At 41.8% G+C, this 23,502-nt stretch overlaps 1 protein-coding gene across 1 annotated transcript in view; it reads right to left on the reverse strand.

The window, feature by feature from the left end:
- Window positions 1-2,043: 2,043 nt before the first annotated feature.
- traf4a (tnf receptor-associated factor 4a) overlaps window positions 2,044-23,502 on the reverse strand; it is a 30,547-nt gene continuing 9,088 nt past the window's right edge. Inside the window, exons 2-7 of the mRNA XM_079557123.1 lie at window positions 11,839-11,890; window positions 7,983-8,087; window positions 7,732-7,893; window positions 6,288-6,449; window positions 5,728-5,883; window positions 2,044-4,027 (exon numbers count right to left, since the gene is read on the reverse strand). Coding sequence (XP_079413249.1) covers window positions 3,395-4,027; window positions 5,728-5,883; window positions 6,288-6,449; window positions 7,732-7,893; window positions 7,983-8,087; window positions 11,839-11,890 — 1,270 coding nt within the window. The 3' untranslated portion in view covers window positions 2,044-3,394. The remainder of the gene's footprint in view (window positions 4,028-5,727; window positions 5,884-6,287; window positions 6,450-7,731; window positions 7,894-7,982; window positions 8,088-11,838; window positions 11,891-23,502) is intronic.

Below are 23,502 nucleotides of genomic sequence, written 5' to 3' on the forward strand. Positions count from 1 at the left end.
ACACAAGGATACAGTGTCTGAGGTTTGGGTGTGGATGATTCTTTTGAAGCCTTGAACAGCTAAAGAAATCACCTTCGTCAAACATTAACCTATTTGTCATTGTGTGTGTTTTATGAGCTCATACACAAGTATTCTCTATGTGGAGGCTCTGGATCAAGAGTCAGAGCAAAGAATCAATTAAGAACTCCAATGAGGGCCCAAGCGGGCGAGGCTAGGGCCCTGATGTCCCCACATCAGGCCGCCCGACAAAAATACTTTCAATGGGCCACCCGATTCTAATGGGTGAACTCCAGCGAGAATAATGGCTTTGTTGACAGTGAGTTTTCCTCTATTTGTAGGACACACCACTGCCCCACAGTGCCTCTGTTCCTCTATAGAAGCAGAAATGTTTGACTTGTACATGAGGAATGACAGCATGGCACCACACAATAAACCACAGAGAGCCTTTGATGTGTTATTTTTTTTATGTGGAAAGCCTTGTATTTTGGGCTGGGTCCCACTCCTGTAGTCCTTCTCGCTCTCTCATCTCACCCTGCCGGCATCTGACTTTTGTAACTTTGAGCTTACGTCCTTTGACCAAGTTGATAGTGTGTTTTCAAACAGTGACCGTGTAAATCATTGTCCAGGATGTTGTAGGGGTCATACCAAAGTGAACGCAGCCAAAGTGCAGAACTGTGCGGCACACGTGACTGTGCTCTTCATGGGAAACAGGCTCCGCTAACGTATAATTAGTTGTTACTATTTTTCACTGGATTGGCCCACAGCAGTGCAGCACAGAGTGTACGCCCAGAGCCAGGAAAGTTTGAGGCTTTAGACTTTGGAGCGGACTTATTATACTGTGGAGGGGGACAGTGGGCTAAATGATTCTGTAAAAAGGAACATCAATCTAAGTATAGTAGGTACATGAACACTATGGAACACTATCAACATTTCAGTCAATCCGATGTCAAAGTGCAAATCAATAAACACTAAAGCCCACGTATGATACCAAAATCCCTTATTTCTCACATGGAGATTTATATATATTATAATCTCTGTTGTTGTCTGTCATGCCCAATTCTTTTACCTGAACACTCCTCTAATTTATAGAAAGTGTTCTAAATAAATGGTTAAAGTGTACCAGAATGAAAGATTGAAGCAGATCTGTTTCTTTGAGATTTAAAAGCTAGTTTCCCTGCTCTTCTGCTAAAGTGAACATCATGCAAACCATGTGTGAAGGCCGACTGCTGGCATGGCTTTAAAGTGTGGTCATCCCCCTCAGCTCTGCTTCTTCACTTCAGACCTGGGGAAGAAAACGGCCAAAACAGACACAATCACCTTGCATATACCTAAAAAAAGAAAGAAAAAAAAAAAAAAAGGTCTAATGTATTAATCAGATGCTCAGCCACTATGGGAAACCTGGAGGAGTTTAAACAATTTTAGGGTCAAGGGGTCAATGAAGTGTTTAAGATTATGCCTCTTTCTTTTCCCAAGAAAATCAAATTTCTCTAAAGCAGTTGTTGAATTATTAAGACACAGAATGGCCTGTGCCCCCAGATATGAAGTGAGCATGTGCTTTTCAAACGCACAATTTCACTGATAATTGAGTGTTGTAACGCTTATTAATTCACAAAGTCAGCCTTTTCATGATGTAAAAGCTGTCCATCTTTACACTTTTGGTTCTTGAGTATCCACAGCCAATCCTCCAATATTTTTATTGCAGAGCCATTTCAAAGCAATTGCTCGTACAGTACTCTACCTTTGAAATATGATGCCCTCCCTGATAAAGTATTATGTTTATTGGGGTTTGGGACTGGAACAAAAGCCACAAGGGTTTTAAGATTTGCGGAAAATACTAATTATGCACTTTTGTATTTCACTATTGTGTATTGTCTTACAGTGGGACAAAAAAGTATTTTGCCAATTCCCCATAGACTTCCTATTGAATTTCGGCCAAATACTTTTGTGCCCCACTGTCTCTGCAATGCAAAAAAATAAAATAAAATGCATTGACAAATCAAACATAATATATGGTACTTTATTTCAGTTGCGAAACTGACAAGCACTCCTCGATCGACATACTGTATTAAAACATTATTGCCATCTGTTCAAATCTCACAAGATGGCTCCTTAAAATAAATACTTTTTAGAGGAAATAATACAGAAAGAATACCATATGTGAGGTTGGAACCGCACAGACAAAGAGACTAAAGGGTTTTGAAAATCCCCAACCTGACTCTCCGACAAAAACAAAACAAAAACAAAAAAAATGTGTTGGTATAAAACAGCTAAGCATTTTTAAAAATACAGCATCTTACAAAACCTTTTTTAATCTTTGCACTTTTTAAATCACTGTAAAATATCAGCTGGTATCATGACAAGAAATCAGGAGTCGTTCCATGTGGAATAAAAGACAGAATGTGCTTCTGTTTTTTGTACATTTGTATTCACATGTAAGAGAAAATAGTCCTTAGTCCAGGCGTGTAACAGAGTGTCCATGGCCTCTCTTCGGTACCGCCCCCCCTCGCACCGTCCACAAAATCAAAAACGGTGAAAAGTACTCAAAATTGATTTCAAGGTAATAAACATCTATATAAAAACAAACAACATAAAAAAGTTTCTCTTTAGGACACAAAAGAAGAGAAAGAGATACAGCTATGAGTTTTGATTTCAAGGATACAGGGTACAGTACAAAAATGTGGTCCGAGCGATAGCAAAAGAAGCATGCAGGTGTTAGAAACAAAGGCCTGCTCACTTTCCTCACATACTCACAAATAAAAAGGCATGGCTTTTCCCTTCAGTGTCAGATTTTCATCAAATCCAGCCTCTGTCTCAATGCTTTTGTTTATATTGGCCATTTCGACAACAAATCAAGTAACAGATGGAATCAGCTTGGCCAAACGTTTTATTATTTCTCAATTGGCAGATCCAAAAGTTATTTATGAGGGTAGATAGAGCTGGAGTTTTTTCACAGCTAGACACCAAAGTCCAATGTGTTTGAAACAAGGATTAGTACAGTATTATGAGCATGTAAACAAAAGGCAGCCAGGCTTGAGTTGTCCCTTAAGTGCACAAGCCAAGAAACCTTTTCCTTTTGAATAAATTTTTCAACATTAGTTAACGCAGGATATAGAAACAAAGTAGCATAACTTAAGATAAACTTTCTAGGCACTGGTTGATTTCCAAGGCGTTTTTCATTGTAGACTGTCATAAAGTTCAACAAAGATAAACAAAAGAAAACAGCAGAGGGTGATGGTTTTTGCAAAGACCAAACACTTTCTCTTCTGTGATATACCTCAAGGTCCTTTGCAAGCCTTTTACTCCACGCTCCAAAAAGGGCAGTCTAAAAGGATCTGAGAGTCCCCAAAAGGTCAAAATTCAAAGGTTTGCATCTCTCTTTTTCATGCACGGGATCTTAACCCATTATTTTCTGGGGAATCTCTATCGAAGCCTTGACGAAAATGCAGTTGTCCCGGATGTAGTTCCGCTTCTTGATTTCCTCGTGCGAGATAAACTTGGGGTATCCGAATCCCAGGGTGCTCTCGTCCATGGAATTGCGATTGCTGCTCGGCTTCTGGAAGTTTTTCCAATTGGGGTCCGGGTTGAACGTTTCGGTGATGTGCTGCGGTTTGGACAGGGAGGGGTCGCTCTGGTCTAGGATGGAGAAAGTCACCTTGAAGGAGAAGGGCCACTCCAGGAGGTTGTCGTACTCTCCCGGTAGCACCCGGATGTACACGGACAGGTGGGACCCCTCGCCGCTGCCGTTCCCGTTCAGGAACGCCGAAACCTGGAGCTTGTAGCCGTAGCGGTGGGTGTAGAAAGGCGGGCTGAAGAACTCGTGGTTGCTCCTCATCTTGGCCTCCTGGAGTTTTCGGGAGTAGTCGTTGAGTTTCCAGATGAGGACGCCGTCGTGGCTCACGGACAGCTCCTCCATCTCTCTCCTCAGCTCCAGGATCTCCTGCCGCTGCCGCCCCACCAGGTTACACATCATGGTCAGGTGCGACTTAGTGGTGTCCTCCAGGTGTCGGCCGATCGCCAACTTAGGGCACTGCAAAGAAAGAGACGGAGAATTGATGCTTGTTACCAGGGTAGCATCATTTCAATCAGAGATATTTCATTTTTGCCTTGGTAATGCGTTGAAGTTGGAGTTATTCTATACATCTTATGCAAATGACTAAATATCCTGTTTTCATGGGGTTTTATTACTGAATGTACTAAACCGTCAAGCCCTGCAGTTTGGTTTTCCACAAACATGCTCGGCAAGTGATTCTTGTATTACCGCAGCTGTTCATGATTCAGTCTTTGCCTAAATATTAATGCTCCTGGACGGTTTAAAATGTGCACCGTGAAATTGCAGTTTTTTTCCCCCAGTTTTGTGCATACTGGCTACATGACAACGTTTTACAACAGATCAATAACACGGTGGTAAGACTAGCGAGAGGAAAGGGTGGGGGAGGGGGGTGGGGGTTGGAGCTGGAAGTAGCAGAGCTGAAGATGTTGAGATTTTCTTTGGGCTGAGAGAAATAAGTGTGAGTATATTCGTATTTCAGAAATCTGAAGTCAAGGATTTCCAACTAAGATGGTTTGGGCATTCATGCAGAACAGAAATGACAAAAAATGAAGAGGTGGGACTAGAGGCCTAGAGGGAGAAATAAGCAAAGATAGGGCCTAATTAAAGGGATATTTCAGGTGTTTCGACGTAGGACCTAATTTCCTAGCTATCCAGAGTGTTGTTGATTTCTGGAGATATATTTTTCGTGCAGTCCTTATTTAAAGAGTTTAGTGGTGCTAGGCTAATGCTAGGCTAGCGCAGATCTATGGTAACTAGTAGTCTGCATTAAAAACAGTCTGACCCAAGCACCTAGTGCACCTGAGGAAAAATCATTTATAACCCCAGACTACAAATATAAATGTCCGTGTTGACTGAATAGTTTTTGAAGCACAACCTTTGCATTTAACATTGCATTTAAAAGAACTTATAATTGAGCAGCATCAGCTTCCTGGTTGGAAGCTATGCAGCGGCGGAGTGATCTGCTAGGTTACCGGATCTACAGTAGTTTGTTTACCTGCGGTCGGCGTTACTACACGTGGAATTCACAAAGAAGCTTTCTACGAATCAGATATGGCAACGTTTGGAGGACTACCACATGATTTTGAAAAGGTTTTTAGTGCAGGCTACTAGTTACCATAGCACTAGCCGAGCACCATTAAACTCTTCAGATATAAGGACTGCAAAATCTCAAGAAATCAACAACACTCTGGATAACTAGGAAATTAGGCCCAATGTCAAAAATCCTGAAATACCCCTTTAAAGAAGGGGATTTACAGCAAGAAAGTTAAAATAAAGATGCTTCCTCTGACCTTTCCATCATTTCAGGTTTATGACATTCTGACATACCGTATTGGAAGTGCTGGCAGATCCTAATGACCATATTTATTAGTAGCTGCTTTAAGCGAAAATATGAGATTTTTCCCTGTCAGGCCATCTGTAAATGTGTGTAGCCGACAGCACAGAATAAGAAACTCATCTGCTCTGCACATTTTTTATTTTTATATTTGACGTCAGATTCAAAAATAGGCAGACACACATGCAACGCAAACATACAAGCTCATTAAAACAGAGCTCACAGGCAGAGAGGTTTTGCACGTTGAAGAAAAAGATTCAAACCTACAGACCGGGTCGGCGTGTGTTTTTACAGTGAGTCGATAAGCCGCCAGAAAGGACGGCACAAAGGCGCGGTATCTCACCCGATGTTTGCACCCGGCGTCTTTAAAGGGGCACAGGACCAGAGCGCTGCCGCAGTTGTCCTTCACGTGATTGGCCAGATCCTCTCGGGCGATGTTGGGGGTGCCGCACTGGTTCGGACACTGCACCGGGAAACGGGGGCAGTGGTACTGGTGATTCTGCCCAAAAGCATTGAGAAAAGAACGTTACCGTGACAACCAAAACACAAGACAAAGCGTGCAGTAAATAGCTCTTCTAAAAATACATCAGAAGAATTAATAATAGACGTCCTGAGCCAGTCGGGAGCTTCTTTTTTTAAAGCAAAGGGACAATAATGTTACAATGACAGAAATACAGTGTGTCAGGGCTCCAGTAAAAATCGCGGACCCAGCAATGCTCTGAAGTGCATTGTGATTCTCATAATAATCTAGTAGTTTATGTATCAATCTTCTCTCAAAGGTTAGAGCTCTTGTACGTGTTGTTGTGAACATAAATTGCCAGTGTAATCACAGTTGCACTCGTCAGAAAACATTGCATTTATATCTTTTCCCCATAAACCCTTTGGCCCTATGGTGGGACAAACCTGGATTGTGTCAAAGACGAACTCTTTGCCGCAGTACTTGCAGGGCTGTGTGCGTTTGGGACACTCGGCCATGCTGTGCTGGGACAGAAGACGCCGCATCATCCGCGCCCCACATTTGTTCTCACAGTAAACGCTCTCCTGGGGACACACGCCCTGATGGTTCTGGATAAAAGTGAAACACTCCATTAGAGCCAAGACACATCGTAAATAATACACAAAACAATATGCATTAAGAGCTGCTTTGTAAAAATGCATTTGTGTAGAAGACAAGCAGAGTTTTTAACACTCAAAAACAGATGCTGCACATTGTGTAGACAGTAGTAGAGACAGCATATTTTAATTCATTTTGACGAAAATGTTCATTGATCAAGATTTAGTCAAACAATTCATTGTAGTTTTAGTCCAATTCAAGCCTAGTTTTAGCTGACGAAATATCCATGTACATTTAGTCAATTAAAACTAAAATGAAGTTCTGCGGCTTCATGGAGCATCGCCCACTTGAACAGTCAAGACAGACAGACAGACAGACAGACAGACAGACAGACAGACAGACAGACAGACAGACAGACAGACAGACAGACAGACAGACAGACAGACAGACAGACAGACAGACAGACAGACAGACTTCCATAAAAGCCCAAGGCACATTTAAAATCAACTTAACAACAGAACTATCACTATACTTCTTGTATATGTCTTTGTGGGCCAGGGGGACTTTAAAGCACCTGCCTGATGGGAGCAGCATGAAGGAGCTATGGAGTGGATGAGAGGGGTCTTCAGTGATCTGAGTGGCCGTTCCTCAGCACTGAACGACTAAGATTATTAAAAAGAACACCTTGAGATTTCGTGGTTTTAGACTCCTGTAAGTAATTTTAATTTAGTTTTAGTCTAATTTAAGTCAATAAATATATTGACGCTGACTGGTCTGAAGCATTAAAGTAACCTAATGATGAAGTAACAAATGATAGTACTTTAACCAAGTTGTGCCAGAATGTACTGGACCTTTTTGCTCACTGTAAAGCCCCATGAATGAGCCTGTGTATGATATAAATAACTTACCCAGTGTTAATTGCCTGTTACTTGTGTAAACTATTCCATAAATACCCCTGTACTGTGTATGTACCTGTTTGTGTGTGTATTTCCACTGTTAAAAGGGGAAAAGGGGGCTTATACTCTGACACTGTGTACGCTGGAGCCCATGTAAACACTGGAGGGGTTGAACTGACCAAAATGTTATGAGGAGTTAGTTTAGTTTCTCAAGTGAAAGACATGAAGTGTAAAAGCCTGAGTCTGTCTGCCAACACACACGACACATGTACCAACGCGCCTCTCAAAGAAGCTCTTTATATAGACATGGAAATAACACGCTGTCACTGAGGTAGTCTACATCAAGCTCCCATTGAGGGGGGAAAAGAGAGAGACAAACTTGAAGGTTGCTGTGTACCTCGTATGCCTCTCCGGTGAACTCGCTGCCGCAAAACTCGCACTTGACTTTGCGTTTGGGACAGTCGTGCTGCAGGTGGTCGGGCAGGTCGCGCCGGGTCAGCTTCACCGAGCAGCGATTCGGACATGGGATGACGTTGAACGCACAGGTGGAGAAGTGGCCCTGTAAGGAGGGAACAAATGGGAGGGGGGTGGAGTGAGGTGATGTGCAAAAATAAGCGCAGGAGCAAAGGGAGGGTCTAATCACTGTACCTGTAGCTGCTTCATCTGCCCCGTCCAGCGGCAGCCCTCCTCACTGTGGATGCAGCGGATGGGGAGGGCCAGGATCTGCTGCTCCAACTCTGGGTCTGGATAGATCTGAAAGCAACAGGCGCATCACAAAACTTATTAACATCATCCTATATACAAATTATCACAGCTCACAAACACATCCCCCAAACCAGAGACGTTGATTTTAACCTCTTAAACCAAACCACCTGAACCGAGCACATTTTCTCCAGTTTGGCTTTACCCAAATCTAAAAGCTTAAAAAAAAAAAAAAGAATCAAAATAGTGACGAAAAAGAGGATGAAAACGCAACAAAAAAGTGACAAAAACGTGATAAAAACATGACAAAAAAAAACAACGGAAAAAAGCGATGAAAAAGCAACAAAAAAAGCCACAAAAACGTGCCCGGAAAAGCAACAAAAATACACGACAAATACACGATCAAAAATCAGACGAAATTACGACAAAAAACGCTTCTTAAATGTGACAAAAACGCGGTGACGACGTGACAAAAAAGTGATGATCGCTTTTTTTAAATCTAAAGCTTTCAAATGAGGCATTACACCGTTGCTCTCCAGTCGAGAAGCTTTTAGATTTGGGTATAGCTAAACTGGAGAAAATGCCCTCGGTTCAGGCGCAAGGGGTTAAGCCAAAGTCTAAATCAGGTGTCTGTTTAAGGAAAAGGCTGCACTTTTTTGTTCTATCTACACTCCAAGGGTGCTGCCAATTGTTTAGATCTACAAATTTAAAAATGTGCTGTGTTGGAAACCACCTTTACACACAGATTCTGAAATGCTTGTGACTTTTTTTATGAATAGATATATTTTTAGCCCCTTGTCAAAATGAAAATAATGTCTTTTTGTGGCTAAAAACATACAGTAAGTCAGCTTTGTGCTCGAATAGTAGCCGAGCATCACTTGAGTCCTTGGCTTCATGCTGAATAAAGCATCAGACAACAGTCAGTAGAAGTCCGTCCCCAGTCACCGCTGCGGATAATGAATCTCTGTTTAAGTTTATGGGACCTCTGAGAGCCGGACCGGGGGCAGAACGTGCTCTGATTTATCCGCGGCACAGTCTCTAAGGGCTGGGGATGAGTGAGTTTTGTGCCCAAACACTGAACCCGCCCCCGTCCCGTCCTACAAGGATTTGCAGCTCTGTGTGAGTCTTATCCCCCTCGGTCACATGCGCACGCACTGGTCAAACAAGGAGAGCCACTTCCTCTAAATGTCACAACAGCCCTCTAACTGCTCACTCAAAGACCAACCACTCGCGCGCCTCTCCATGTATTCAAACACTCTTAGGGCAGTTTCACGATAATGTAAAGTGGTATTCAACAGCTTTACGAGGCCTACACATTATTCATAGCACCCTTATTATATGGGGGACACAAAGCGACAATAACGTGCTGAAGAATCTGAAGGAAATGTTTAGAAAGGCTGCACTGTTTGTTGATTTAATCTTGCAACCCTCAAACAACAAAACATTGCACCGCTAATCCTCAATGTTAGACCTCTATAAACATGTATGAACTGCCTGTAACTCCTGTATTAAGTTTAGCGGGTCATGTTTCACTCTCCTCCCAAATGTTAAGGCTATATATATATATATATATACACACACATATACATATATACATATATACATATATATATATATATATATATATATATATATATATATATAGACAACCCGCTCTACCAGCTGCACCACCGTCACATTTAGGAGTCTAATGTAAAGCAAAAGTACCGATAATTTCTACTTTTCACTTTGTTATTTTCCACCGTTCACTCGTATTATCGTCAGGTTTTTGACACTATATAGTCATGTTTTTGTCGCTTTTTTATTGTGTTTTTGTTGCTTTTATGGCACATTTTTGTTGCTTGTCTTCTTACTGGCTTTTCTGTGGCTCTTTTTTGTTGTGTTTTCATCCTCATTTTTGTCGCTGTTTTAATTCTTTGTCGAAGAAGCTTTTAGATTTGGGGAAACTGTGGGAAATGTGCTTACTTCAGGACGGTGGGTGTTAAGATGTCAAGTACCATGTGTGTCACTTTACTGTGAGTCCACATCACTAATCAAAGGTGTCAATATCTTTACAGTGTGAGTGCCTTGGCTGAGGTCTGAATGCTTCCATTTTACTAGACATTTTTGAACACAGATACACCTTTATTTGTGCATGGCCTTCTTAAAGCCCCATCCCTCTATTACTTTTGCACCGTACTGTATACTTATAAGTTTGGCTCCTCGTACTATGCAATCACCGCAATGGTAAATGCTACTTTGCTGCTATAATCACATTCTTTGAGGTCAGGCAAAACAAGAAAGGAAAAAAAAATCCTCAACATTCCTTCACTGTTCCCGTCTTCGAATCTGCAGCGGGACGGCAATAATGACCTTTTAATAACTTAGTCCCCAGCAGATCAGGGGGTTAAGCTCTCTGGAGCGCTAACTGGGGCTTTTATGAAGTGTGCTGCAGCTATTGTCAGTCCCCGAGCAGCACTATACTACGCTTTAGTGGCTGCGGCAGTCATGCGCTGTGCCTCTGAAAGACCATGAGCCATGTATTTCTGATGAACAATGGCAATAACACAATAATAGTGCAGCAATGCAGAGTTTCGAGTACGTAACAGTTAGGCATCTGGGCAAACGACTGATTAGATAATGACAGCATGTTTTAAATTCTTATTCGGCGTCTCATGCTGTAAACCAGAAAGAGTTCAATGTAATGATTAATGTTTCTCCTAAAGCACAATTGACAATCATTATGTGCCTTACTTAACCCTTTATTTAAGAAAGTCACAATGAGATTCTGGACCTCTTTTTCAGGGGAGTCCTACAACTATTGTACATGTTTTTGTGGTAAGGGAAACCGGAGCATTCAGAGTAAACCTGGGAGAACACATGGAGAAGCAAACTCCATTCGAAAATAGACCTGTGACTTTCTAACAGTAAGAACAACATTTATGCATTGCTATTATTGCTTAATCCCCATCTGAACCAAGCACATTTTCTCCAATTTGGCATTACCCAAATGTAAAAACGTCTTGAAAAAAGCGTCAAGTAGTGACAAAAACTAGACAGACGAGGTTGAAAAAGAAAACAGAAAAGTGACAAAAAAGTGATGAGAAAGCAACAAAAAGTGTCACAAAAAGCAATGAAAAGGTGGGGGAAAAAAGAAACTTCAGCACAAAGAGGAAAAAGATCAGTTTAGATCAGTTTTGTAAGTCTTAGCTTTCAGATGAGGCGTTACACTTTGAGATTCGAGTAAGTCGAAGTGGAGAAAATGCATGCGGTTAAAGTGGGGGTTAAGAACATACACAATTTTCAGTTTGTATCTAAAAAGTGAAAGGTGCTGTCTGCTCTGATCAAATGAAACCTCTGGGTTCAAATCAAATGGTTCACTACGAAAGTGCTGAAATGATCATTGCTCTATATCTAGGAGCCAAACTATCAAATAAGAATAAATATAGAAATATTTAAAATAAGAATTGAATGTGCCAGTGACTGAAGTCGAATGCTACTTTATTAACCTCTTAACCAAGCACATTTTCTCCATGTTCAGCTTTCCCCAAATCTAAACGGGAGAGTTCACAGCCAATAGGCCTATACGGCTCATTTGAAAGCTAAGACTGTATTATTAACGTGTCATCCCTTTTTTTTCTGCACTTTTGCTACGTTTTCATCCTCGTTTACGTCTCAGTTTCATTGCTATTTTGGCACTCATTTCAAGAAGCTTTTAGAAGAGGCCATACTGGAGGAAATGTGCTCGGCTCAGGTTGGAGTTAAGAGGTTAAACCGATGTAACGATAGCCTTACATCATTATGAGCATGTGCATTAGCATACCTTTGCATAATCCAATGGAAGCTGATCTTCAGGACACTTGAAGACACCCTCACTGCAAGAAAACAGATGAAAAAATATGGTTACAACGGTAATATTTTAAAACACAACCTAAAGTTAAACTACAAAAAGCCTCGTAGCACTTCAACAAGCCACTTTGAAATACCACTGGATCCTTAGCGCTGACTGACTGACTGCAGCTAAAAGGCCCCACTTCAGCTTTTGTGAGAGCAGCATTGATCTAAGTTTAGCTCAAATAAAGAACTTTTCTGACTCACAGCAGCAGATGACGCACAATACAGTACAAAGCAGACAGTCCTTCCTTGGTTTTGATGAGATCTTATATCTCTGTGCCATCAGAGCCAAAGCCACTTCACGGATTCAAAAAGCCATTGTTTTTTTCTCACACGTTTGACCTCGTTTTCCCACTGACATAACGATAATTCAGCAGCTCTTCCTTGCGCTTGATGCTTTCCCTCCGGACTCGTGTGCCAGAATACTACAACTCAAGTTCTATTTTCCTTTAGCCTCCAAATAATAGTTTGCTTTACGGCTTCCCCCCCATGTAGTTCACTCTTGCGCTAGATGAGCAGTGTGCCGTGGCTAATTAGAGCTGCAGCTCCCCCCGATCCGCCTGCATATCCACACCATATAATGTCGTCATGAAATATTCACATGTGTAAATAATGGAGGCAGGCTGAAGCCGCGCGAGATACACGTAGCCTACATTAAAACGCTAGAGCCGGCAGAGAGAAAGCTTTTTACAAAATGTCCAAAACGACATTGACTTCTTATCCGCACAGATGTTTATGGGCCTCCTGCTGCTTCGGGACACATGTGCTGCAGCCCAGTACACTCAAATTAAGGATTTACCCACACGTACTGTATGTAATCCCAATTCATCCAGATTGGGACATATTTCTGTTTGGGATGTGCAATGCGACAGAAATTTATATTGCAATATGAGCACATCATTCATAATGTAATGAATAAATTAATCACTAAATGTGATTTACATTTTTACATTTTTATTATAGGAAAACAAACTGCATAACATCCATTAAGGCATCAATGGCATTCACAGTTTAGTTTAATTGGGTTGATTTTCAGGTTGACCCCTGTAATATAATGCAGGTGCTTGAAATAAATCTAACAATGTTACGTTAAGAGATTGTGCCCCACAGTTTAATATTAATTATCCCAATTGCTGCTACCACATGAATGCACAAAGGAATATTTATTTTCTTTTTTTCTTTTTGATAATACCTGCAAAAAAAAAAAGTGGTTTCCAAATTCAAAATACTTAACAAACAACATAATTTTGTCTTGAGCGTCCCCTATATAATGAGCTTTCTATTCCTCCTTGGTCCAGACTTCTCTACCCTTCAGATTAAGCCTAGTTTAAAATCATTAGTGACCCACTGCAACAGTCTTTGCCTTTGGCCACTTTCTTTTCTCTGGGCTACATGCGTCACCTGACCAGGGCGTCCTGGAGGCAGGGGGGAACATGTGACGGGCCGCGGTGCATGTGTGCTGGACCCGTGTGGCCAGCTGCCTTGGGGTGAGGGGTGGGGGGCTAATGCATGACGCGACAGCAGTAATTCTCTTCCATTAGGGTCACTGTGTCAGCAGGGAGCTAGGGCCCAATTAACAAACCACATCGTAAAAACCCCCCCCAAAAAACAGGGTTAATCGATGAGGGGCTGCACTAGCGCATCCCAGTCAGCATCTCATGATCACTGTGAAATCTTGAAAACCATTCATCAAGGGATCATTTATGCACCGGAGCAAAACCGCACGCAGCAAATAGAAAGAGACAGGCTCCTCTCCATTGTAGGGTCATGAGAGTGGACAGCTAGAGGCCTATTTTCGAAGCACATAGGACAAATGAGTCCAGTCACACGGCTCCCCCACCACCACCACCACTACCACTGTTGTAGACAGCGCGCCTCCGCCTCGGGCCCAAAGCGCACAATACTGGTGTAGCATTGTGACAGCGCAATTCAAGCCTGCTCCATTTCTGCTATGTCCTTTTAAGTGACTCGCCGTTCTTTTGAGAGAAAGGGAGAGAAGCCAAGAAAAGTTTGTTGGGGATGACAATGCACAATGCCTTCGTTTTTGTTTTTAAATTCTGCGGCTGAAATAGTTGGTGTAATAATTTCCAGCAGTGCACTAACTTTTGGGGCAAATAAGAGCTCAGCTGAAATCTAAGCAGGAGAATCTAGACATATAATGGACACAATTAGCCCCACCTCAGTGACAGTAGTGGTTGTTTGTGCTGCCCTAATGCAGTTATAAAAGCGTAAACATGTAAACAGTGCCCAAAGGGTAGAAAACTTTCCTGCAGGAACCTGTATCCCCTAAACCACCTGCTATTGCCGTCATATAAATGTTTGTTTACTTGAATTCTGACAGCTCACACCCAGTCAGTCACGCTGCAGGCTAAAGGTTGATAAACACACGTACGTACAGGCCCTGAACCAAAAGGTCTTCGGGGAGCAGGCCAGGCCAAGCACGGTATAGAACAAGTGGCTCATTAAAATTTCAATAGCCCCGCAATACAGAAGGTCAGTGCTATTACAGAGATTTACTTCTAGTGTGGCTGACATATACTAATGTCCACAAAACTTCAGAACATTACAATGCAGATTATTTGTGTAAAAAGGTCCCATCATTTAGATTTAGATGAAGTACCCCCCCATACATTACACAGTCTACAATCGTGTTACGAAGACAGTTGTGACAATATGCCTGCCTCCGTCCCGCTGCTCTTGACAGTCTGACAGGGACCAGTCCCAATCCCTCAGGTTTGATCTCACCGCAGCTCCGCTCCACGTGGGCCTGTTTTCGCAGCCGACAGTGACCACACACAGAGGAGACATGTCTATATAGTCACAACCTCCTCCTCATCCCAGCTTCGCAAACAACTGAGGATACTCCAGTGTCGTGTATTTGCCATTGAAGTCAATAAACCGACCGAATCAGACACACAAGAAGAACATTAACAAAGCGGGCCCCAGTTTCTCTCTGGCGCGCCCTCGGGTTTGCGGCTGCGATGTTTACTCATCTCCTCCAGGGGTTCACTTCAAACCTTAATGCTCGCCCCTAAACGCCGAAGCTGTCGTCTTTTCAAGTTATGACCCAGATTAACTTTCATCTTTCCAAACAAAACCTTAAATTCCAGCGCTGCCCTGAATCCACGTTTTCAGCTGCAGCACAACGCTCCACTCGGGAAACAGGGAAATTGGATGCATCTGGTTTGGTTTTGAATAGCGGTGTGCAACTTCCTTCTTCAAAAGCCCTTATTGTGAATAAAGAACGCCTTGGCAGCAAAACTAGACACGTGTTTCATATTGTGGGAAGGATAATTCAAATAGGTGGACAATAAACAGCCAAAAATGGCAGCCAGTTCCAATTAAAACCTATTGTTCTCCAAAACACTGTATAAATGTATGTTTTCAAGCGCTGTCAAGAAGATAAAACATAGAAGTGGTATTTATTTATTTCTTCATTTCAAATAATAAACGGTTGCACATGACAGTAGAGCCTGAATGAAGGTCTCGAGTCTTTCTACGGCTAGTGTTTCCACCAGAGCAACACGATATCCTGCCACCAGGGCCGTGGCAGAATTACCTTACAGCTCATGGACCTTTCATTTTCTCAATAGGACGTTGGCATGTGGACTGTTTTACACTGGGATATTGCTGAAAAATTCACTTTTTTCAAGGTTAATACCTAAAAGATTAGCAGCTGCACCTTTGGATTATTGCGGATTATGAAGGGAAAGTACAGTTGCCGTGACTCAATGCCAGGTTTCTTTACAATGTACACAATGTAAGTGAACTGTAACATTACTTTGGTAAACAGAGCTACTGACTGAACAGCAGTATTGTCTTTAGTCAGTCCATTCAGTGGTTACTGTGGCTGTAGCTTCTGCCATTTTAGACTTTTTTTAATCAGAGCTGCTTTAGTAATACATTTACAAAAGGTGTATTTCTGGTGTAAACAAACCTCTTTACCCCCGCCTTAAAGTGCATATGACACATGAGACACAATTTTTGCTCAAACATTTTGCTAAAGATTGTACCCAGTTTTCTTTAGTTTTACCATTTTTGTGATGTTTATAGTTTCACTTCCTTATTGGACACAGACAGGAAGTGACATAGAAGTCGGTAAACAATTATAAACTGTTGCCGTGCAACCGTGTTAAAGGGACTAGACAGAGTTTAAAATGTCAAAATTAAGTATTTTCCTCCCCCTACATGTTCCAGCAATGTCCTAATGTGTAGAATGAGCCCAGACCTGTTCACCACAACTGCCTCATAAATCCTGCACTGTCAGTCAAAAAGAAGTACCATGAGGACCTGAGGTGGCAGTACTGAGTACAACTCGCATCTAGTCCCTTTAAGTCAATGATTTTTCATCACTTTTTGTCGCCTGTTTTGCTGCATTTTGTTGTTTTTTTGTCGCTCTTTCTATGCTTTTTTTTTGCTGCTTTTTCATCCTCATTTTCGTCTTGTTTTTCTTGCTATTTTCATGCTTTTTTCAAGAAGTTCAAGTCAAACTGGAGAAAATGTGCTCGGTCCAGGCGGGAGGTTAAGAGGTTAACACAGTGCAGACACAATTAAGGTCTATTTTAAACCCTTTTAAGACCCGGTTCAGTCATAATTTGATCTTGATCCAGGCCTGGTGGCGATACTGGCTTAGTTGTTTGGATAGTAAGACGTTTCAGACAAAGCAAGAACAAAATGACGCATGTTTGTATCAATCGGCAGCTCTCAATCACAACCAGCATCCGAGTTAGTCAGCTCTCGTGCTTTGTTCACAACATGGCAGGGACCGGTTTGTCAACTTGAATCGAAAGGCCCTGAGGTGAACGCCTGTTAGGAATATGACACCTGTAAAATCCTCTCCCCCCGCCCCCTGCGCCGGTCACTAACAGCAACTGGCAGCTGCACCGCGAGACGCAACAATAGCTGACAGTGCGCGCGTCACGGCTATCAACAACATGCAAATAAATTATCCCAGTCAGATGCGTCCGGAGTGACAAGTGGAAAATTGCAGGTCTTTTTTATTTTAACCATTTTTTACTGTGCAGCCTTTACAACTAGCCTCAAATCTCAATGATGTGTATTTTTGTAAAGCAGGTTACTATGATGCAAAGCCAAAGAAAGGCACTAGTACTAGCAGTTTGTAAGTGTAGGCGTATCTGGCCCGGATCCCTGGCTCTCGCACCAAGAACCCCTTGTACGTAACACACTCACTGGGACAGAGAGAAAAAGTACAAGTGCTAAAGCAACACGAGCATTAACACCTTAAATATTGTTTTGAATGTTATAGTAGTGGATGCATTCAGCAGAAAAGGTCGAGATGCGGTGAAGAAATGAAAGGACGGGGATGTTGTTAATAATGATCAACAATAAAAGTGTAATTTATGCCTAGAGCCTTTGCAAAAACATGCAAATCTGTTTGTAAAAAACAATTACTCATCAACACTTCATCATTTGCCCATGAAACCTGCAAGTAAGTACTGACCGATTATGTAAATGTATTTAAGATATCTGTCATTTTGCAGAAACGGTTTGCAGTGGATTTCACATTTGTAACACATCTAGGAACATTCATATTTTAGAGATAAATTAAATATGAGGACGACATGCATTTCAGAACAGTACGTTTGTCGAAGTCCGAACTACAGGGTTAGCAGGTTTTAAACACAGTAATATCCCACAGATAACATTATTAAAGTGCAAGTGGACAAGTTTCATAATGGCAGAATGAAGCAAGTTTACTTTTCTATAGGCCTAGAGATACAGAGATATTGTTTGCATTCCTTGTTGCATGGAGCTATAAATAACCGTTACACTGTATGAGAACATAAGGGCCACATGACGCTGTCGTTGTTATAAACTCATACTTATGCAACGTTGCTGTTGTTCCTCCTGTAGCTCACCTCTCTGCGGTGACATTTATGTGCACTGCCGTGTGTGAAACCACACCGAAAGGTTAGCGGAAAATCTGTATGTTTTAAAAATGTCAGCACATAAAGAGCAGTATCAGTCAAAGCACGGACACTTGGGTTCAGCCAAGATTCAGTAACAGTATTTAGGCAGAGCTTTTTCTTTCTTTCTTTTTTGCATGACGTGTTAATACTGCATTAGTAAATGTATGAATGAATTGTAAACTGTATATGAGGCATCTCAAAAAACATCTTACTCTTAGTGAAACTCTTACTACTGAAACAATGCACTCATGAATTATATAATTAATAGCTATTGTATTACTATAATGTTGTGTGCAGTGTTGGGGGTAACGTATTACAAAAGTAACGAGTCACAAAAATATATTGCTTTTTTTCAGTAACTAAGGAATATAACTTACTTAAAGGGAGTTTAAAAATGTTAAAGCTAAGTATTTTCATCCCCCTAAATGTTCCAGCCATGTCCTAATGGGTAGAATGAGCCCAGACCTATTCACCACTATTCACCAACTTCTTCTAAAATCCTGTCACTCAAAAAGGTGTTAATTCGGGTCCGAAGTGTCGTCATGCACAAGCTTAATATATATGGTGCGGTTACATGTATGACCTGAGGTGGCAGTAGTGAGCATGCAATGGCCTCTTTAAGCCCCATAACCATATGTTTAACCACAACTGGCAATCATGTTATTCAATTATTTTATCAGTTTATAGTGACAGGTCTCAGGCATGGAACTATTAGCTCTCAAGCGCTAAAAAAATAAAGATTAGGAGTGTTAAATGATCAAACGTCTGAAAAATGCATCCATAAGAGACTCTGCAAGGGCATAGGTAACACCAATGCCAAAAGAATGTTCAAAAGTTAAAATCACAGCGCACTGACAGGTAGATGGTTTCCTGAGGTGGCCCGCAGTTGCACGCGCAGTCGCACAGTGAGAATTTAGTTCAATTGGGCGGCTTATTAGATTACGCTCCTGATGGACTGCATTATCAGAGCTTAAAGTCACCCCTGTAATTCCCCTGGTCGTTACAGGGTGAACGGTGGATAAACAGCTATTGCAGCAGCAGCAGCACACTTCCTCTCCATAGTTTGTTTTACCCTTCCTGAAGTCAAACTTGCGTGACAGCAAAAGCACCACGCGGAGGCAGGAGTCAGGGCGTGTTTGTGAGCAATTAGACGATGACTCATCAGATTGCCAGAGGTGCAGCAGCCGGAAGAAGCCACCTGCCACAAGACAAGCGGGCCACAGAAGAAGAGAGAGCGAGGGGAGAGGAAGGAAGGATGGGAAGGAAGAGAAGGATGAATGAATGGACAGAGGGAGGACTGGAGGGCGGAGGAGCAGCCATCTGCAGCCACAAGATGCAATAATCCATCCTTAAGTGTGCGAGGAGGGAGACGGCGCTTAGCAGCTCTTATAATCCCCCACGACTGTCCCCTCCCATCAGCGTGAGACGGGGCCTGCGACGCTCAGGCCACGGTTACAACAAATAACTTCTAATCCCGATCCTCTTACTTTGTTTCGGTGGAGTTTATGGATTTACAGCTGCCATAAAAATCAACTACTTTTCTGGTACTCGCGATTCATGCGCTCAATAAAAACGAGCTGCTGGAGAGATAAGGATTTCCCAGCATGCACTTAGTCATAGCTTCGGCGCTGTGCGAAAGTCGTAAGTGGGGTTTTGAGGAATCCCACGAACGACGGATGAATGTTGACAAGAATATATTTAAAAAAAACCTTCCAGGAGAGCATAGACTTGTGCCTATCTAGTTCAGGAGTAAATGCTTTTGAGCTACACAAAATCAGCTTAGGTTAAAGCAGTATAACTTGTTTACCTTAACAAATCCTTTTCGTAGTTCCTCTGGGGGTAATACAAGTGTTGATGGGATGATTGGGGGGTCTTTCATCTCCCCCTGGTGTCTCTGGCCAGAAAACCACAATTGCAACTTTGCTGCCACCGGGTAGGAGGGCCCAATACACACCCATGGAATCACGAAGAAGAAGCTAACAGGCTAACGGCCAAAGCTAACTGCGGGCTAGCGCCACTTAAACAGTATTTACAGCCAAGTTTGAGTGAAAAAAATTATCTCCATTGTGTAATTGGATGTACAATATCCCTCTCTCCCTTTGTCTTTTCTGTCAGCGTAGTATTTACTCTCACGGACAATTAATGAGTTAAAAATGCTACGACACCTGCAGTGGCGCTTATGGCCTCTAGGGGTATGAGTTACTTAGTGCTGCTTTAATGAGGCCAACATCTCCAAAAAGATATCAAATGTCTTAACCCCGCCTTAACTGAGCACATTTTTTCAAGTTCGGCTTGACCCAAATCTAAAAGCTTCTCTGGAGAGCCACATTATAACACATTGTTGCCGTGTTTTTAGTCAAATTTTTTATGCGTTTTTGTTGTGTTGTCGTCTCTTTTTTGTCACTGCATTTTTGTCATGTTTTTGTGGCTTTTTTTGTTGTTATTTTGTCAAGTTTTTGTCACATTTTCGGGGTCACATTTTAGTCATTTTTTTGTTGCATTTTGTTGTGTTTTTAGCCACATTTTTGTCACTTTTTTGTTTCTTTGCTGGCACATTTTATGTTGCTCTTGTTGCTCATTTGTCACTTTTTTGTTGCATTTTCATCCTCGTTTTTGACACATTTTTTTTTAGATTTGGGTGAAGCCAAACTGGAGAAAATGTGCTCGGTTAAGGCTCTCTTAATCGCTCTCAAGTGTCACGGCTTTTCCATGCATGCAACACGCTGGCTATCATGCAACAGTAAAATCAAAGCAGAAATGTCGCAGCATCTTTTGTTTTTCGTGGTCAGTTTCATCTGGCGGATTTTACTGTGTTTGCGTGAGGTGCAGGAAAATCGATAACGCTTTCATTAACTGATGCTGATCCGAAGCACGGTGCAGGCAGGCAGGCGGGGAGGGGAGAGAAGGGGATACCCGGAGAGGAGACCACCGTCATATAAGGGAGCAGGACATGAAAGCAAAGGCGAGGCTTAAAAGAAGAGCGTTTGATGTGGCAAAAGGCCGCTTTGTGGGGGGCGGGAGCGCAGAGGATCAATGAATTTCAGTCTGCAGCACGTGTGAGAAGCACATACTACTACTTTGTGAAAATGGTGTTAAGAGCTGCCTTCGAGGTGGCTATAGGTGTGAAATAGCCCACTCTCTCTTTTTTCTTTTTACTACATTTGTAAAAAGGTTCAGCAGCAGCCCAGTTAGTCAGCAAACACAGGCAGTTCTCTCTCACACGTGACTTTTTGTCGTTGTAATCACAGATGGCGGGGGCTAAATTTAGCTCAAAGGCCAGATTTCTGCTCTGTGGCAAAACTGAATGCAGCAGCAGCCATCCTTGGAAGAGCTGCTGTACTAATCCAATGTGTAAGAAAGAATAGCGGCATGCCAGGACGTCTTCAGGTCTATTACAAAAGAAGAGGATGCGCCAACTGTATGCATATGGCACCATTAGCCATTTTGGGGACATATTACTTCATGAAGTGGGAGGGACAGCAGTTAAAAAGAACAGCGTAGAATTGCAGAATTAAGTGTGCAGAGCAGTAACATTTGATATTCACAGATTTTGAGCTTTTGAACTGGATAACTTTCTTTTGCACTGCAAAAAAGAGTGGTTTGTGACACTCCAAAGCGCTGTACATAGTAGCTACAAAAGAATGGTTTCCTGTCAATGTGCCAATAAGGGGACAGCCCAGCAGCTAAACTGAATGCTGGTCCATAACTGTAGCTGCAAATAAGAATAAAACTTGCCAATAACCAAACATTTTTCTCTTCTCGAGTGTGGAAAAAAATGGGCTGTGCCAATAACTCGTTAGCTTTTTCTAGCACTGCATTTACTCCTGCGTTACAACCCCCTTTTGCTCTAGTTGGGGTTCATTTTACGAGCCCCGACTCGCCAAGACGTCTGGAGAGACCCGTTTAAAGCAGGATTTAGAATGCACTTGGCCACCGGCTGGGGATATGACATCAATCTGGGGACCTTTGGAGGTAAACTCTGACAACGTAGCACTAAGAAATGTGAGAAGTCAAATACGGTAAAGTATTAGTCATTACAATTTAAGTAACTCAAGTTACAAGAGCATTTAAATGGTTTGTATTGAAGTGTACAGCTCCCCCAAAATAAAATGCATCACCAAATCAAGTTGGACACTGCTGTATAAGATCTACAGTTGTGTATCGTCAAAACAAAACATGAGAGAAAGGGGATAGAGAAGGAAAAGGAAATCTATTACTTTCAGTTATATTTTGCCATAGTAACTCAAAGTAGTGTAACTCAGCTACATTTTTTAATACGTAATATGTTATACAAACATATTACATTCTTAAAGTTGTAACTACCAATATAGAATATTACAATGTTAAAGTAACTTGCCCAACACTGAAAGTTAGTACTTTTTCTAAACCATAAGACTCCATGAAGACTTGTACAGAGATTCAGATTTTATTTATTCAGACATTTAAACATTTAATAGATAAAGACATAAATAAACATAAAGTCTGAAATGGTAAAAGCAGAAGCTAAAGCTTATTGTGCCTAACCCACTACAGAAGTAGTTTTTTTTGGGTTGTAAGACAATTTGTGACTGACAAAGGACAGAGCCAGGCTCTGAAGCACTGATTGGAGAGAAGAATGAAAGAAACATTAGAATTTTTAACAATAATTGCTGTAGATTTGCTATAATTGGCCATTCAAATAACAATTTTGATCAGATTGTGATTGAGCTTGCAGGCCTAATTGTGAATATACTGCGCCATTCCATGCTCTTTTCCTTAATATACAAAACTGCTATTCAACAAGTTGAATGTACATAAGCCACAGATTAGCCGCTTATTTGCCCAATTCTCCCCTTCTTTGAGCAGCAGGTGGGCAGTGGCGATAAGCTCTCTCCCCAGTCCCATATCCTTTAATTAACCTGCACCTGTTCACCTCACACTACCCTTCCACGCATAAAGAAGAAAACCCTGCAATCTTATCACGCCCACGATTCATTTTAACATCTGACATGCTCAAATGGCTCAAATAACTGGGTGAAGGGTGTTTTATTGTACAGCGTCGCCTGCTTTCACTGGCGAGTTATCTATGAGGCCATTGCCAAGTTGCCGACACGGATTCTTGCTTTGAATGTGAGTCTACTCATGAAGGAAACTCACTTCTAAATTACGCATATTCAGGTTTACGATAATAGGTGAGCAAGATAATGGGTAATCAGTCTCATTCTGCCAGCATGTTTAACTCTGCCCAGAGAAATCCATCTGAGAAGTAAGCAGTGTCCGTACATAGGAAGGCTTAATTATAATGGGGGAGTCTTACGCCGTTAATTTTTCACTTTATGTGCTGTGAAGTTGATAAAGAAATAAATGCAAGAGGCGGTTTAACGGTGAGCTAAATGAAGCTGCTCTACGTAAGCATGACTCAGCCAAGACAGCAAAAGACAAAACGAAACTTGTAAGTAAAGATCTATAAAGTAAGAATAAGGCTTAAAGGGATATTTCTGGATTATTGACATACGGCCTCATTTCCTATTTATCCAGAGTGTTGTCGATTTCTGGAGATTTTTTTCATTTTAAATTCATGCAGTCCTTATATTTGAAGAGTATAGTGGTGCTAGGCTAGTGCTAGGCTAGCGCATGTCTATGGTAACTAGTAGCCTGCATTAAAAACAATCAGATCCAAGCAC

Source organism: Gobius niger, assembly GCF_951799975.1.
Source record: "Gobius niger genome assembly, chromosome: 1".
NCBI classification, from domain to species: domain Eukaryota; kingdom Metazoa; phylum Chordata; class Actinopteri; order Gobiiformes; family Gobiidae; genus Gobius; species Gobius niger.